This window comes from Lissotriton helveticus, chromosome 1_2 (genome assembly GCF_964261635.1).
Source record: "Lissotriton helveticus chromosome 1_2, aLisHel1.1, whole genome shotgun sequence".
Lineage (NCBI taxonomy): Eukaryota > Metazoa > Chordata > Amphibia > Caudata > Salamandridae > Lissotriton > Lissotriton helveticus.
Window position 1 is genome coordinate 364678438 of NC_136058.1, and position 18313 is coordinate 364696750.

Here is an 18313-nt window from a genome sequence, read left to right on the forward strand (position 1 = left end):
CTTGCTTTAACAGTGATAGATGTTCTTGTGACATTGGGCGCTGTTTGGGTGGTATGTTTGGGGGGGGGGGGGGGAGATGTTAGTTCTAGACAGTAACCTGACTGAATAATTTGTCGCACCCACCAGTCTGATGTGTTGTTGATCCAGGCAGGAAGGAACTGTTGCAGTCTTCCCCCCACAGGAGTGGAATGTTGGGGGGGAAGGGAAGGAAAGCCATTGGGTAGGGGTGGAGACAGAGTGTGAGTTGTTGGTTTTGCCTCTGCCTTTGTTGTTGTTACCCCTGTAACCCCCTCTCTGGTAGCCCTTAGTGAATGTGGATTGGCTAGGGTTCTTGTAGGAAGTGGAGGGGCTTTCGGAGAAGTTGCCTCTTGTGTTGCCTCTGTATGATAAGCGATAAACAGATCGTCTGGGAGCTTGCAGCTGCAAGGCTCCCATAGATTTTGCAGTGTCAGTGTATTTTTTCATTTTCTCTAAAGACACATCGACATTAGGGCCAAATAAATGTGACTCATCAAATGGCTGATTGAGGATGGAATTTTTCTACCTCAGGTTTAAAACCTGAAATACGTAGCCAGGCATGTCTACGCAAAAGTGTGCTGGTATTGATTGCCCTTGAGGCAGTATCTGCAGCGTCTAGGGCACAACGAATAGAAGTATTAGTAATATTTTTACCTTCTTGTATGAGGTCATTGGCCCTATTTTTGTATTTGTCTAGTAGATGTTGCATTATGGACTCCAGTTCATCATAATGTGCCCTGCCATAGCTTGCCAAAAACGCTTGGGTATTGGCAATGCGCCAGATGTCTGGTGGTGAGGCCTCACCTGATGTTTGTGAATTGGCACGTTTACGCGCGTTAGAAACTACCAAGGAATCAAAGGGTGCCGGGTCTCTAATGTAAGCTGGATCAGTAGGGGCGGCTTTGTATTTTTTGGGTGAGAACTCGCGCTCTGTCGGGATCTTTTAGGACCTCTGTCGCATGCTTAAGGACCCCTTTAAGCATTGGAAGAATGGCAGTGGACCTTTGTGTATTATCAAATGTGCCTAATAAGAAATCTTCCTCCACAGTATCAGTATGTGTATCTACCCAATGGTACTGGGCAGCCCTCTGGACTAGTTGGTTAAGACCTCTAGTGTCCTCTGGGGGGGGGAAGGCCTGGAGGGATATACATCGTCTTGAGGGACGTAAGGCACATCAGGGGTGTTATAATCATCTCATGGATTAGGTGACTGAGGGGGACTATTGTTCCCGACAGGCTCATAAGCATCCCCGCCTGTGTCATCAGAGTCTGTGTCTACATCATCATCTGGATGAGGGGATGGTGTATGAGAATGATGTGGTGGAGGAGGTGGAAGAGTGTGGGGAAGTGGAGAAGGGACCCTTAATGGAGAGGTTGCAATGTCTCTCTTCTTTGGAGGAAGAGGAAGAGGTGCAGGTAATAGCAGCAACGCACTTAATTACGGCATTGATTGACTGGCCTTCTTTGCAGGGGTATCCCCTGCTATTTGAACATGCTCTTTAACAGAGGAAGAAACAGGACGTGCAGCTTTGTTTTAGTAAAAGTTGACATTGTGATGATCTGCCATAAGCTAGCTGCCTGTGTGTTTGTATCATCAGATGGAGATGGTTTCATGGGATACAGCTCCAAAGACTGGTAATCTGGTCAGTCAATGTTATACTCATGCTACCAGTGTCATCTGTGGATATTAGATCCTCACAAGGTTCAGGCTGATCCAAGTCTGACTGGTCTGGGGACTGGGACTGAATAGCTCAGAGTGTGAGTGAGGGTGTGGGCTCCCAGGGTTTTGTTTTTCGTGTGAATGGAATACATCCTGAGCTCTCTAAAATTGCGGCCTCAAACTTACGGTGACGTTTTTGGAGTCATGTTAACCAGCTGGAGGACAATGTGCTAAAACATGACCTGAGATAAAATCTATATAGATCCTACTGTGCTTTATTTCCGGCTGCTCGCCTTTGTCTTCTGTTGCTGGCGGTGGTTCGCTCAGCATTGAGGATGCTCTCAAGTTAGAGTTCAGATTTTCAGGAGTCGAGGTCGGCTTTCTGGGACAAGATGGCAGCAAGTGGCCCCGACTGCCAAGGCTTCTTTGGAGGCGGCTTGGGGCTTAGCTCTCTCTGGGCTGTTCCTTGCCCTGGAACCAAGACTCTGTTTAAGGTCGAACCCCACAGGAAAGGTCTTCTAAATGTGTTGACTGAAAAACCAAGGAGTGTCCATAGTATTGGGCATAAGTTTCATCAACAGCCCTCGAGAAGAATGTTCTCCAGAGCCATGGGATGAGACATAATCTGGACTCTGCTCCCTGAGTCTCCAGAGTACAGGGTGGCCCACCTCTTTCACTATCCTTGTAGGTTCCTCTACAGCTTTGATGCTGGGTTCTATAATATGATAACGCACCCACTCCATATTACTTCAGTGCCAGTGTGTCTTTATACACCGAAAGTCGTTCCAGGCTGAACAGGTTGGTTCTTTGTGGTCCCCCGGGAGACAGAGGTTATAGACCCAATGCTTGTGAAATTACTGTTGCATTTAGGGCAGTAGATAAAAAGTGCAACATATGATGAGCCCAGGACCAGAGCAAATGGCCTCAGAGTAAAAATCAGCAAATTTATGTAGCAGATTGGGAATTATTAGGTAAGTATTGCAAATGTGTTTATCCAGGTTTCATGTATGTAGGCACTGGTATCTATATAGCACAAATCAAGCTATGAAGCTACTGAGTTGGAGTGCTGCACATTACGTAAGGGGTCGGAAGACTAGCAACAAGATTGTGTACATCAAGTTGGAAATACACAAATACATTTTATAGATATTTAGGCACAGAGTGATTAAGTGATTTGTCCAGAATGACACAATGTTAATCCAAGCACCAAGATCGGGATTCAAACCTGCGTCCCCAGGTTCCAAAAGTGTCAGTCCGAACCGCTAGGCCACATCTCCATGTGCAGCACTGACTAACACAACACATATGGGAAAGATGTGCAGACAGAGCTACTGCACAGCAGGACATACCTCAGCTTTGGATTTCTTCTCTGCTGCCATCAGTTGCACTTTGTCTCTCTGCTCCTTGGGAGCCGAGCGGTACATGTCCAGAAGAAGTTTCATCTCCTTCTGACTTTCCTGAGCTTTCCTGCCAATGAAAAGAAAAAAAACAATAAAGGCCTGAAAAGAGAGAAAGAGAGCTGAAGAGGAAGAACAAGAGAGCCCGAAGACCAGACTCTTTTCAAAGAGCATACCCACCCCACAAGAGATGAATCTATGGATAACTTCCCTCTCTGTAAACAATCATGAATCACATCTCAGGGTTCACATAGGCTGCCCAGCACTCCATTGCTTTTAGCAGATACATTTGTAAAATACAAGTGCCATTAGTTCGCGTACACACAAGCACACACATGGGTTCATCTTGATGGTGAAAGAAGTGACCCATATGGCCATATGCATTCAGGACACTAGTCCTTTGAGACTTGGCTTTCTCTCAGGGGACTAGAGTAGCTAATCAATAGATGCCCTGGGCTCAGCGCACCAGTAACAACTGCCCACTGCGGACAGTCACAGTTGGAAATTCTGCAGAAATGTGCACAGTTTTCTGATCACAATTTAAATTAGGAACCTGTTTTGGTATGTCATAATGAATATAATACTGAATATAACGTCACATGGGCACTGTGTCATGCTAGCGTCACACAATCATCATCACTAGCCAATCACTGTCGAAATACAAGTCAAGAATACATAAAAGGGAAGTATCGATGATATTCAAAACTAGTTTCATGTTTTCCTCTCCATGACCCTAGGGTCTGCCCAGTGGCAGAATTAAAGTATATTGTACTTGTAGGAGGCTGGCTCTGTATATGGTATGCCACTGTGACTCGGAGGTCATACCGTGCACAGAGTTCAGAGGTTCGCCAAATTGTATCCAGGGCTCAATGTAAACACAAAGTGCTCTATTTGTGGTAGTGTGGGCGAGCAGCCTTAGGCCTAACACAGAAGAGAGGAGTGCAAGATATTTGTTGTGCACGCAGTGAAATAAATAACACACAACTCAAAAGGAGATCTACACCAAGTTTAGAAAAATAAGCTTTGCTCAATATTTATTCTAAGACCAAGATCTTCACAAAAAGTTAAGTACGTTTTTAAATAGAAATTCTTTTCAGTTTCAAAAAGTGTACACAATGACATTTTCAGTCTTTGCACTGTTAACCTATGAAGGAAATGCAGTTTTGCAGGTTAAGTAACCAACTTACAGTTCCAAACTTCGGGTTGCAGGGTCAGCAGAGGACAAGGTACAGGTAAGCACAGACACTGCACAGGGGCGGCCAGGTGCACAGGTCAAAGTTGAAGATCAGGCCGAATGTTATCCATTGGAGACTGAGGGTGCTTGAAGACACACTGCTTGCGGGTAAGTAGATCGGTTGCAGGGCTCAAGCTTCAGAGGTTAAAACAAGCACTAGGGAGGCAGAAGGTAGCACCAAACATACACCACCAGCAGCACAGAAGCGGCTAATTGCAGAGTGCAAACAAAGTGCCGGGAGCCCAATACAATTAAATGGAGAAACTCTGTTTGGAAACCAGGCTACAGGCGACGAACTGGAGACTGCACTTAAGAAACCAGCGACAGCAGAGGTAAGTTAAGATGCTGTAGGTCACAGGGACACGGTTGGTCAAGCTCATCAAGGCCCAGGGGCTTTGGGTGCAGGGGTGTCCTTTGATGTCAAGTTTTCTTACCGTAGGCAGTCGGTGACAGCCTTAGGAATAACATTGCAAGAGTCGTTGTGGAGTCCAGGACCTGTCAGTCAATGTTGGAGTTGGACTCAGGATCGCTGGGGAACCTTTTCTGGATCAGTGGGCCACCTGTACACAGGCCGGTGTCGTCGGTTCCAGAGTGGTCAAAGATTGCAGATCCTCCGGTCACCAGAGTCCTTTGAGTTGCTTTCTTGTGGACAGAGCCGCTGTCTTCAGGAGTTCTGGTCTTTCACAAAAGCAGGCAGTCCTCCCAGGGGTTGTGGAGGTCGCTGGCTGCAGGGCAGGAGTCGTTTCTTCGCTGGTTCTTCGAGCGCTGCAGGCAAGCCAGTAGTGCTGGAGCCAAGTCCGTTGGCGTCACTGTCTTTTCTGCACAGCATCTTCTTCTTAGGTCGGCAGAAATTAGTTTCAGGGTCTGAGGGAGAAACCTAAATACTAGATTTAGGGGCGTTTAAAGGGACTGACAGGTAGGGCCAATGGGCACCTTACCTGGGGTGTTTACACCCTCAATAATGCCACCCTCCTGTAGGAGGGGGCATAGCCCCAGTTCAGATTGGAGGAGTCCCACCATCTTCAAGATGGTGGGGACTGAAAGACGTGTTTCACCTCGCCTCCTGCACCTTAGGGGTGGAGATGGCTGAGGTGGGCACATCTCCTATTCTTCCTAGTTTTTCCCACCGGTTTCCGCCCAAAGCGGGGGTGTTAGACCTGGCATCCTTGGCGTGGTTTCCCCTGACTTTTTGCCTCTACCTCCTGTATTTTTCACACTGTGCTAGATTTCGTTTTAACTGGTTTAGATGCTTTGGGCACTTTGCCACTGCTGATCAGTGCCAAAGTGCAAGTACTCCCTGTGTAAATTGTTATTGTGATTGGTTATCCATGATTGGTATATTTGTTTTACCAGTAGTTCCCTAGTAAAGTGCACTGCGTGTGCCAGGGCTGGTAATTCAGATGCTACTAGTGGGCTGGCAGTGTAGTGTAGTTCCTATTATCCCAATAGGCTCTGCGCATCTTCAATAGTATAGACCTAGGGCAGAGGTTAACTAGGTCTTCTACCGACGATATTAGACTTAAAGTTTTGTGTTTGCCAGCTAGCTCAGAGTTCACTAGAAACTTTCTCGAATAGGCAAGGAGGATTTTAACCTCCCTGGATAGACAAGAAGGGATTTAGTTTCTGACAACCATAGAACATGACAACTTTGCTCTCCCCTAATCAAGAGTGTATCTCTAGAGTCGTGTGAAAACAAAAGACGACTTATTTTACTCAGTCAGTTCAGTGCATTCTTAGTTTCACCAGATTGTAGAGAAAAGGAAGAGACGGGCGTGTACAATAAAAAGATGTTATTTATTGATCAGTCTCCTTTCTCATACAAGAGAAATGAATCGCTATTATTGTAATACTTATAGTTAAGTAAAGTGCATACAGTAAAAAAAGAATTATAAAATAATACTGTAAAAGCATTGATATGGTTTCTGAGCCATATGATACTTTAAAATGGATAAAATAGATACATACATATATACATTTGACTAATCATACTCAACTGGTGCTTCTAACCACGCCTACCCCAGTGTACCTGACCTAAGCCTAATACGTGGGCGGGAGTAGATAAGTAGCAGTTTAAGTTAAGTTTGTTTTGCCAAGGGACTGACTCGAGAATTCTCTGCAAGGGGTTATTCAGTTCTGTACCTGAGACCTAGAATGGTGGAGGGCTGGTATCTCTTATCCCAGGTCTTGATATTCCAGCTGCCTGCGAGGGCTGCTTGGAAGCGCCGGAGCTGGATTTCTCAGCAGGAGAAAGGCAGCGTCTCGTTCTCAGCGCGTCAGGAAGATGGGGCAGCGCCTGTGGGCTTCGCTCTCTGCTGGGCTCCTCGACACGTCTCGCTGCTCCAATCTCGTCACCACCGCATGTGTTTGCTTAAGGCAATGTCGGTAATATTTATACCTGAAAGGTGCCGAGATTGACGTAAGGATGGACATATATACGTCAATAAGGATGTCATATGAACGGGCTCGTTCGCACATTCTTTTGCTGAAGTTCTCGGTGAAATAAAAACAATGGCTATGGGAATTTCCCAGGTCGCTGTAGGTTTGATTTGTTTTGAGAACTCCGTATGCCTTATCAGGGGCTGGAGGAATATCGCTTGTCTAATTAGATGGCATGCGTTATGACCTAATCAGATAACGCGCTTCTGTGCCGTGGTGTGGCTTAATCAGATAACGGTTTTTGCACCGTTGGATGGCTGCTAGTTAATTATTAACCAAACCAGGGTCAGGAATAGGGGAATCGATACAGTACCTATAGGAATACATCACACCCACTCCATGTAGACTATGTCCATATTTACAAATCTAGGCATAGTGAAACGAGTAGCGTTTGTGTATACCGTACCACCCCAAAATACATTCATATGTATCCTGAAAAATTGGAACTACGAAATATACGAAACACAATCACATGTACTATCACATGTACTATATGCACAGGCAGTCTAATAATGCTAAACATATAACGCATATTTTAAATTTATCATGAAAAAATGCGAAAAATACACATGAAATGGCTCTTAATACAGAAAAAAAAGGTGCAAGACCATTTCATCACAATCATAAAGGTCTGTATGAGAGTGCTAGAGGATAGCGAATGTCTCGTGACTACCTAAAATAGAAATTTAGTTCTCTAAGAATAATGTCTACTTTAAGCAGAAGATAAGTGTCCCAAAAAATCGTAAATATTTTTGAATAGGGGAAAAAGCTCTTGCAGTCTGAAAAAATGATGAGAAATTTTTTTTCCATATCGCTTTTTAAAAGTTGAAGGCCAAATTCAGCATGTAGGGAACTCCGAGTGCTAGTTTGCTCAAAGTTATTCCTGCTGCTCTGGTGAAAACATCATATCATTTAGACTGTTGAAAAAACTGTCAACAGCTTCTTGCGTAAGTTCCACTAATTCGGAAAAAGTTGTTACCATGCATTCATGAGCTTGAGCATGATTGCCTCCATTGATGTTTTGATCAGCATAGCTGACTGAAGGTCGTACCTGATCGATGCTGCTTTCATCTTGTACTTCACTACCCCTCAATCGTAGTGGCGAAGTCTCCACGAATGCCGTCATCAGGATTGGTAGCCGCTGGGGACAGCACAATGCATGAGCCGTTACCGGACCCAACAAGGTATCTGCGTCCATTGGCACATCCGATTGTAGTGCCAGACAGGTGTCCAACACGCATTCTTCGCCGCATAGCAAGCACCTTAATACAGGCATAACACAACTTTGCCACATTGGTCTAAATGAAAGAGACCAAGTCATGTTCAGGTCTCTAAGCCGGGATAGTCCAAGTATTTTAGTTACCCGGTCCCGGTAGCCAATGGCTAGGATCATTTCTTCCCTTGTCGCAGGTGTTTTGTCTGTGACATGGTTTGCCATAGCGAAATAACAGGATCAAAAATAGAATACCCGCTACTAGTCCCAAAAGGAGTGGAAGTCCGCCAAAAATGGAATGGACAAAGTCTGGAAAAATACCCAGGATGGCTTTGAATGGAGTTAAAGCACCCGAAAACACTGCTTTAAATACACTGGAGACTGTGGTAAATAAATAAATAATACCTCTCTTTTTGACTAGACGTATATCATAACAGATAGCTCAATAAATAAGAGTCAAGATTCGAGGTAGTAGGAGTTTTGCAGGTTTAATACAGCATAAGGACAGGAACAGGACAACCTGCATGGGAATAGGATGACAGGGCCCAGCAGCTGCTGGGGCTGGATCTGGGATGAGCGCGCTGGCTTTTAATAACAATACATGAGCATATATACATAACGCAAACACATAGTATTACATTGCAGTAGGCGTAACAGTGGGTGGAGCAATAGGTGTGACGCGTAGCAGTCGCGAAAGATAAAGGCAAAAGTAGGTGTAACTGGGCGTATACATAGACATGTGGTGCAGACGTAACAGGATATGTCATGAATGGGGCGGAAACCATGGAGGGGGCTACCTGAGGAGCCGGGACCTCTAACCTGATGGTGCGCGCAAACTAGCAATGACGTATCACTAGGAGAAGCTGGGGGCTATGAACTCTGTGCTAGGAGCAGAGACTGAAGTCTGGAGGGTCGGAGCGACATGTACCTAAACCCTATCTAGTATCTGATGTTTAGGGAACATGTTGATATGAACTAGAAGTTAGGAGGGGAAAGGCTAACTTGATTCTAAGACTGGACCATGCATTATTCTACATGTAGTGCGTGATGAAGAATATGAAGAATATGAAATGACCATTAAATGCAGTATTTCTCTAACGTGGAGACGTGAAGGCTAGACAATGACGGAAACTATTGATGCAGTTCAGTAGCTTAGGAATGCAGAGAAGGAGGACTGAACTGATAACTGGAATCATAACATATTCTTGGCAGACTCAGAGACTGAGCCAGGCTGGGCCGGGCACTGCGAGGCAGGAAGTAAGTGAAGGGTCGAGGATACAGGTGGGGGCTGTATCCCTCCTCAGCGAGGCTTCAGGAGACAGGAGCTGAATCTGGTGTCCGGGCCCTTTTGAGGCCTAGAAACGGGGACTTTATAATGGAATAACGTGCACACTGAGAAACGTGGCAACGTAGCTTTACATTGATATTCGTATTATTCACGAGGACTGGAAACTGGCATACTAGAGGGGGACACAACTGTAATTGCGTCATTAATCAGACATGGGGAATGCATATGCATATTTAATCATGCACACATAACATATTATGGATGACACGTAGGGACACAGAACATGGCAAAATTTACTTTTCCACATTCCCTCCTTGTCACTACGTTTCCATCAGGAAACATCAATATTCATGATACCGTCTATCATTTCATACAGTATCATTTGCTCGTCTCGAATTATCCTGGAACGGGATTTAGAACTGGGCTTGGGACTAGGAATACAAGAGGTAGCACAAATGCCGCAAATCGCAGGGCCACATTGTATACAGAGGCAGCAGCTGAATATGATCGCTACTGCTATACCTAGAAAAGACAATATTTTCCATCCCCATGCGGAAATTATATTCCAGAACCAACCGGACCATGTCCAGGTGCCTGGATCTTGGTGTATCAGATGGGCAATTTTATGGAGTCTGGTTATAGCTGAATAAACAGACGGCGCGTTATTTGGAATGAAAATGCAGCAACTAGATCCGATGACTCTACAGGCCCCGCCCCTATCGGCCAGTATGACGTCAAGGACGAGACGATTTTGCAAAACGACAAATCTCATAGCAGATTGCTCTTCGGTTAGGTTACCTAGAGCAGAGGCAGTCTCATTTATCACAGCTTCAAGGGTTCTGGTTAACCTACGGATTAGTTTACTATTCTGGATAGGTCCTATAAAGAAAAAGAAACCTCTGTTGAAATCTGTATACTGTTCTAGAGTAGTTTCAGTATAATCGACAATTGGGGACTCCCTTCTATGTCTAATGTGTACTAGATGTGTATTTCTATGATAATCAGGTGGGGCTAGGAAAACTGGTGGCAGTAGGAAGGCAATGTAACAGGTTCCCTCCCAATCGAGGGGCAGACTAATATATGCGGTTTGACCACAAATAAAATATGAATGACGTGAAGCTTTGAAAATAGATTTCCCACTGTCACTATACTTGACAATAGTAGTACAATCACTATGTCCTACATGTACGGAACCATTATTTCGGACACATAATTCGCCTTTGACTGGTAGTACTGAAATAGCAGGTAAGTCTGGAGTAGTATCAGACTGAACATTCAAGACCATGAAATTCGACGAATAATTACCTAATTTATACACTTCATTTTCTAGATCTAAACCTGTTCGGTGAGGGAGACCTTGCTTGTCTGGGAAACATGTACTGTTAAGAAAAAACATATCTGTTGAGGATGACGTTAACGTAGACCATGCTCCACACGAACCATTATGTGAAAAAGGATAAGGAAAGAGTGGCAGAACTCCCTTCGGTGTCTGGAAAGGGGGGAGTCGACCACACACCCAACAATTAGTGGCATTGCTGGTCTGGTGTGAGTAATGTAACATGCGGATAAATGAGTTATTTCGCATAGCGAGGCGGTAAGAGAGTTCATGAGGGGGCAGATCACTAAACGTGTGCTCTACTGTAGCATTAGCAGACTTATTTACATGTGAAACTGGGAAACATAGGTAAAATGCATAACTGGTGCAGGAAATCATAAGGCTGGAAAACAATATGAAACATAGAAAAACGATACATCGGATTGAGTTTTGACTAACTCTCTCACTATGGGGGTCTATTTTATACATGTCAGAAACAGTCTAACCGTTTCACCTAGGGGAGGACTTAGACAATCAAACTGACTGACTCATTTTACTAGACCTTAATTTCTGTTTATACTCCTGCTGCGGAGTTTTCTCTAACAGGGGAGGGGTTGTAGCAATGTCTTTTGCGGGACAGTCCTTGAGAACAATATTCTGGCAATCCTTTGAATCCTGGGAAATGTTCTTTAAGACGGGTTTCAGTCCATTAAAAAGTTTGACATGAGAAAGGTGTACCCAGCCTTTGCGTCCTTCCAACTTCACGGCTGTACGGGTAGTGAGGAGGACCTGTCGGGGCTCTTTCCATCGAGGCTCCAGCGGACTTGATCTGTCAAAGTTGCGGACCATCACCATGGATCCTGGAACGATTTCATGCGGTGCCACCTCGGTATTGTCTGGAAATGCGGCGGCAACCTGTGAACGACATGAGTTGAGGGCAGACATCAAGGAAGCTAGGTAATCTGTCAGCATATTACTTGAAACATCGGTAATACTTCGGGGTCTAGGAGTACCCCACATGTTAGGGGGGCGGCCGAAAACGACCTCATACGGGGACAGACCTGATCTGGAATGTGCGACCATGCGCATATAAAATAAAGCAACTGGCAGAGCTACTAGCCAGTCCACACCTTTTTCTTTACATATTTTGGCGACTCGGACTTTCAGAGTCTGGTTATGTCTCTCAACGAGACCGGCTGCTTCAGGATGGCGTACACAATGGAACTTCCACTGGTACCCTAACAAAAGGGAAACATGCTTCATGAGTTCAGATGAGAATGGCTGGCCGTTATCAGAATATACGACTCTAGGGAGTCCATAACGGGGGAAGAACTCACGAACCAACTGCTTGGCAGTGGTCGCGGCTGTGTAATCTGGGACTGGATATGCTTCTGTCCACCTGGACAAAGCGCATACAACTACAAGGACATACTTGAAACCTCGACATCGCTCCATCTGAATATAATCCATCTGGAGGACTTCAAAAGGGTGGTCAGGGGGCTGGAAACCACCTTGTTCCACCGGGACACTTTTACCTGGATTAAACTGACAACATATCATACAGGTACGGACTTTCTGCTTAGCTGCAGCTCGTAAATGCTTGTTGAACCAAATGTTCTGGATACTGTCTAACATGGCTTTTTCCCCTAAATGTGCTGGACTATGTGCGGTATTAATAATGACTTGAACCATAGAGTCGGGGAGAAACCATGTGGCTCTACCCTTCGTTAACCATCCTTGATCTGTCTGGACCCCTCCTTGTTCGGACCATTTCTTGATTTCTTCGGGAGTAGCATGTAACTGGATATCTATGACATCTTGAGTAGGGTCCTTAACTGTCATGCATGTAGTCGGATCTGGAGTATGTGTCTGATTAACTTGAATGTCTGGAGTCTGTGCTGTAAGCTTGGCTGTGCGATCTGCTAGATCGTTACCCTGGGAAATAATGTCAGTGACCTTCGTATGTGCTTTGCATTTCATGATAGCAATGGATGTCGGTAAATGTATGGCATCTAACAGAGCTTGAATAAGGAGACCATGCTGAATCTTGGTTCCATGAGAAGTCATGAAACCTCTCTCCTGCCAGAGCACTCCGAAGTCGTGTACAACTCCAAATGCGTAGCGTGAATCTGTGTAAACATTAACTTTCAGGTTCTTGGCGTGTATGCAGGCTTGTGTCAGAGCAACTAGCTCTGCTGCTTGAGCGGACAGAGTATCAATACGGTGTGTCTCAATAACTTTAGTGTCAGTAGTCACTGCATACGCGGCTACTAGTTCTCCTGTACTAGTTCTCATACATGAACCATCCACATAAAGTGTCAGGTCGGGGTCTGGTAACGGAGTATCTGTCAGATCTTGTCTTGGCTTTGTCGTAATGTTAACTACTTCCACACAGTCATGTGGGTCAGGATTCGAAGTAACTGATGGTAACAGTGTAGCAGGATTTAAAATGTTGCAGCGTCTGATTTCTATGTGTGGCTGGAACAGTGTCAATTCATAACCTGTTAAACGTGCAATTGTCAAGTGCTGAGTTTGTGTTCGGTTCAGAAGAACTTCCACAGAATGTGGAACTTGTACTGTCAGAGAGTGTCCTAAAACTATGGAATCACTTTGTCTGATAGCTAGTGCTGTGGCTGCAACTGACTTGAGGCACGCAGGCAAAGCCTGGGCGACTGGATCTAGTGTGCTAGAAAAATAAGCACAGGGCTTGTATTGTCCTGCTTGATCTTGTGTGAGAACAGATAATGCTATACCTTCACGTTCAGTAACGAAAAGTGTAAAAGGCTTACTGTAGTTCGGTGTGGCTAGAACTGGAGCTTGACATAAAGCTTTCTTTAACTCATTGAAAATAAGTGTATGTTCAGATGTCCAAGGGAGAACAGTCGATACGGCTGTCTCCTGTGTCGTTAACTGTATCAGTGGCTTGGCTAGAAATGCATACTGAGGAATCCATTGTCTGCAGTAAGAAGTAAGGCCGATAAAGGCACGTACCTCCTTCTGGGTCTTGGGCTGAGGAAGACTCGCTATTAACTGGATACGGTCTGGTGTCAACTGCCTACCCCTCTTGGACAGTAAGTGTCCTAAGTATACCACTTGCTGGACACAGAATTGAAGCTTCGAAGGGGACACCTTGTGCCCCATCTCGGCCAGGAAATACAGAACCGTTAGTGACGCTCGCTCGCAATCACGTTCAGAACGGGCTGTGATCAGTAGATCATCGACATACTGGAGCAGGGCAGTGTCAGTTGGCATGTGAACATTATCAAGTTGTCTCTTAAGTGCTTGACTGTAAATACTAGGACTTTCTGTGAAACCTTGAGGAGCGCGTGTAAACATATAGCTCCTTCCATTTAAACAGAATCCGAAAAGGAACTGGCTGTCTGGATGAATAGGAACACTGAAAAATGCGTTCTTGAGGTCTATGACAGTGAAGAACGTGGCTTCGGAATCAATGGCTGTCAATAGGGAAGAGATGTCTGGGACAACTGGGTACTGCGGAATAATACATTTATTAAGCTCTCGTAGGTCGATCACTAATCGATATACTGGGGGTGCATTTGGATCAGTACGTTTCATAACTGGAATGATCGGAGAATTGCATACGTTGGAGTCAGTTTCTACAACCACTCCTTGAGCGATGAGCTCGTCAATAATTTTGGATAAGGCTGCTACAGCCTCGGGTGGCAATCTGTACTGTCTGATTCGTGGTAACACTACACCTGGTTTGAGAGTCACACGATAAGGTGTGATTTGCATATAACCTACATCAGTTGGACCTTGCGCCCATAAATGCTGTGGAACATTAGACAGTCTTGAATCAAAATCTCGTAATACATAGTGACCCTTGAAGTCACGTAGGAACAATCGTATTCCCTCTGGGGAACAGCATATAACTGCACCTAACTCTTTCAGTGTTTTAATGCCCAATAGGTTTTCTGGACATGACTTAGTAAGTAACAGATCAGTAGTACGGGACAATGGACCTACTTCTAGAGTAACTGGCTTTGAAATCTCATTTACGATAGGTTTTCCTGAAAATCCAAGGGAAACATTTCTTGAGCCTGAGAGCGGAGCCCCTGGAACTTCGGCATGACTAATTGTGGTCCTACTTGCCCCTGTATCAATCAAAAACTTTCTGTCTTTCCCTAATACTTGACTGTGAACATAGGGACCGTCTTGATCTACAGGTATCTCGATGAGAGGCAAGCCTACCTCCCTCTCTAGGCTGTTTCATGAATACTGCTGGTACTCTGGATACTCAGACTGTGCATACTGGTACATCTGCGATGTAACATGCTGTGTTGCAGCGATAGGCTGCGGTACTGTAACTATCTGTTGTGCATTCTGTGGCTGAGGAGTCTGTGAAACTTGCTCTTGTCTAGGCGGACGTGGTCTTTCCTTAGTCTTACCAGTAGCTATGTTGTGTTTCAGAACTGCACACTCATTTATGAAATGACCTGGCTGTTTACAATAATTGCAGTTCCCTTTAACGGGAGCTGCAGGATGACTGGCTTGATTCGGACCCCTCTTCTGACTGTCTTGAGGAACAGATTGTGCAACTAGTACTTTCATTTTCGTGTCTTTCATACGTTTTCTCTCGTGTTCTTGCTCTTCCCTGATTCTATTCTGGTGGTACTGGAGCATCTGGAGCATCTGGGACGGAGTATTAGCTTGCCAGGTGCTTTCGACTTTCAAAACTCGATTTTTAACTTGTGGGCTTGAATTCTCGACTAATTTAGTAACAAAAAGGTGAGGGTATGACTCACTACTTGTCTTGAGGCCACTATTGATGCTAAAACATTTTTCAAACCTAGAATAGAAATCACTAATATCTTCCTCTTGTTTCTGTTTACAGGCTGAGATTGCATCCCAGTCTTCTTTTCTAGTTGTCAATAATCTGGGTAAAACTTGAATCAATAATTCTGGTAATTCTTTACATTTCTCTCCTAGACCAGTACCTGGTACTCGTGCCTTGTCTTCAGCTTCTAGAACTGCCCAATCGATCTTTTTCTCTCCCACCTCCCATTCTTTTTCCTTTAGCTTTTCATACACCCCTGCGGGCAACAGGACCTTTAACATTTTAATGATATCTGGGTAAGTGTATTCTCCCATACGGAGCATGTCTTTTAATTCTCTATGGAACCCTGCTGGATCTTTGTCATGACAGGGAATTAATTTCTTCATTTCGAGGAGTTCCATCTTTGTAATCGGGGTGTAAACAAACACTCGTTGCATTTCACCGTCCTCTGTCTTAACTGGATGCACTTCTCGTAACGGGTTCTGTCTTTCCATGTAAAATGGTTTACTTTCTGGGGGTGAGACATGAACAAAATGCGGGTTCAGAAACGTTCTATATTTGTGGCGCTGCTCTAGAATGACACTAATTAAGTCGGTACCTAGACCTTTCCATCTATATTGGAGTAACTCGTTCAGGATATCGTGTAACGGACCTGGATCAGAGTGCTGACCCTCATACAGAGTAATGAGGTGCTGGATCATATACATACCCACCAGTCGCTGCTCGGCTGGGGGCAATTTCAGAAACATTTGTGCCACTATTTCGTCTGGAAAAGTGGTAGAATCAGTAATCCATCGGACTGCTGATCGGGCTAGTTCCTGTTCATGCATGGTACTTAACTCACTGTAACCGATTCGTGATTTCAGAATGTGATCGGTAGCTTGGAATACTTGTTCTAGGGAACCTTGTTCTGGTGCTGAATGATGGAAAATTGACTTGTGTTCTAGGCGTAAATGGCGATCTGGAAATCTAGATTTTCCTACATACGCTATTCTGGCGGTATTCTTGTCGTCTTCCTCTTCAGGATCAGAGTTACTTTCTTTCTCGCTTACTTGTGCTGCTTTACGTTGTTCGTGTATCTTTATTATTTCTCTACGGATTTTCTTGTACATACTCTCCATGGCACTAATGGTATTGTGCTTACCCTCGGCTATATTATCACTCCACTTTGTCAGGATTTTCATTTCGGCCTGATCTTTAGACGGGTAATCTTGTTCTCTTATTAGACAGTTAATTAAAAACTTTAATATCATACGCTGGATCTCAGCTTTCCTTTGAGACATGGCATCACTAATACTTTCTGGATCATCCCCTGTACGGATGAAACGATATATTCTGTCTAGATCTTCTTTCATATTGGGTAGGGTGACTAGATACTCGGTCACCCTCCTTACGCGTACTGAATATAAAACCATATTATTCTCGCCTGGGACTGGGTCATAGGCACATTCGCCAAGGGCTTGCCTGATTTCTGCAACAGACTTATTACTCTTGGGAGTACGCTGTGATGCTTGAGCATGTAATTCGAGTGCTGATAAACGCTTGCGTGGCGGCGGGGTTTGAGGAGGACCTCCTCCTGCGGCCCCTAGACTAGAATCGTCGACTGATATTCTTCGTGGTGGAGCGGGAAATTGAAATGCTGGCTGGACCGGGGGTACCGTAGTAGGTACTGCATGGGGTGCCCCGGTGTCTGGAGGAGCAGGATGTGCCTGATTTACAGGGACTGGCGGAGCGCGAACAGGATCTGCATATTCAGGGACTGTGTCGTCCAGATAGGACGAAATAAAAATATCAGCTGCGGTCGGTTTGTGACGTAGCTTGGTCGGAACTAGTGGTGGCGGGAAATTACTGGATGCCTCCGGGGTCGCTTTTGGCAAGCCCTCGGCAAGAAGAGGATACATACCCTTAATAAGGGCATGCCTCTGTCTGTCTGACTGTTCGGCTTTGACTTGTTCACCTATCTCGATTAATTCTTTTTCTTGGGCTCGCTCTAAGGATTCTCTACTTAATTCTGACTTTCTGATTTCTTTTTCAGTTCTTTTATGAGCTTCTTTACGCCATAACTCGATGGCATCTTTCTGTGACTGTCTGGCTTTCTTTTTCCATAATGCTTCTTCTACTCGCATGATGCATTCGGCATCCCATGTACCCGATACGGGCCATCTATACTTTTCTTCTAACTGTTTGGTATACTCCACCCATAAATCTAGATACAATATGGCACTTATGCCATGTTTCTGATACATAAAGTGACCTGGACTGTCCCTGGGCGGGACGGGAACTGCTGCTTCCAGCAGACCCTTTCTAGTTTTTAACTGACGTAACTTGGAAAATATGGGCATGACTGAACTGTAATCTAGACACAATACAATACACAATGAACACGATACTTATACCCCATTCATACCACGACATTGAAATACATGAAAAACATTTAAAATAACAGTTCGAACAGAATACTACCTGGAAATACTGAGAACAGAACACATAAATTTTCTCGAGAACAGAAACTGACTAGAACAGAAACTAGATGCACTGCTGAAACAGTACGAAACTTACCGGTCTCATAAAGAGACACGTCAGGACCCGCATCCACCGAAGTGGACACTTCGTTTGTGGGACTGTGTACCACCAACCCGCAGACCAGAGTCAATTAAATTGACCCTGTCTAGATACCACCCCAGTAACGGTACTCACCGGGCAGCAAGAACGGAAGGCCTCAGACTGGACTGGACTGCTACGACGACGGACGACAAACTTCGGACTTCAGTTACGGGTGGACCTCCGGATACCTCGGACCTTGGACTCTTGGCTTGGGCTCTGGTCGGGACTCGCCGCGTTCCTCCACCGTCTCGTCTGGATGCTGGACCGCCTCCTCCGTCTCCTCCGTGGGCCTGAGGGATACTTGAGCAGAAATATCTGCCACTGCGCAGAAGAGTTCCGTCACGACTGCA

At 45.0% G+C, this 18313-nt stretch overlaps 1 protein-coding gene across 2 annotated transcripts in view; it reads right to left on the reverse strand.

Moving 5' to 3' along the window:
• The window catches only part of RNF20 (ring finger protein 20), a 223437-nt gene that overhangs the window by 76939 nt on the left and 128185 nt on the right, over window positions 1-18313 (reverse strand). For both annotated transcript variants that reach the window (XM_078672289.1, XM_078672296.1), the window contains exon 14: window positions 3028-3145. In XM_078672289.1, coding sequence (XP_078528415.1) covers window positions 3028-3145 — 118 coding nt within the window. The remainder of the gene's footprint in view (window positions 1-3027; window positions 3146-18313) is intronic.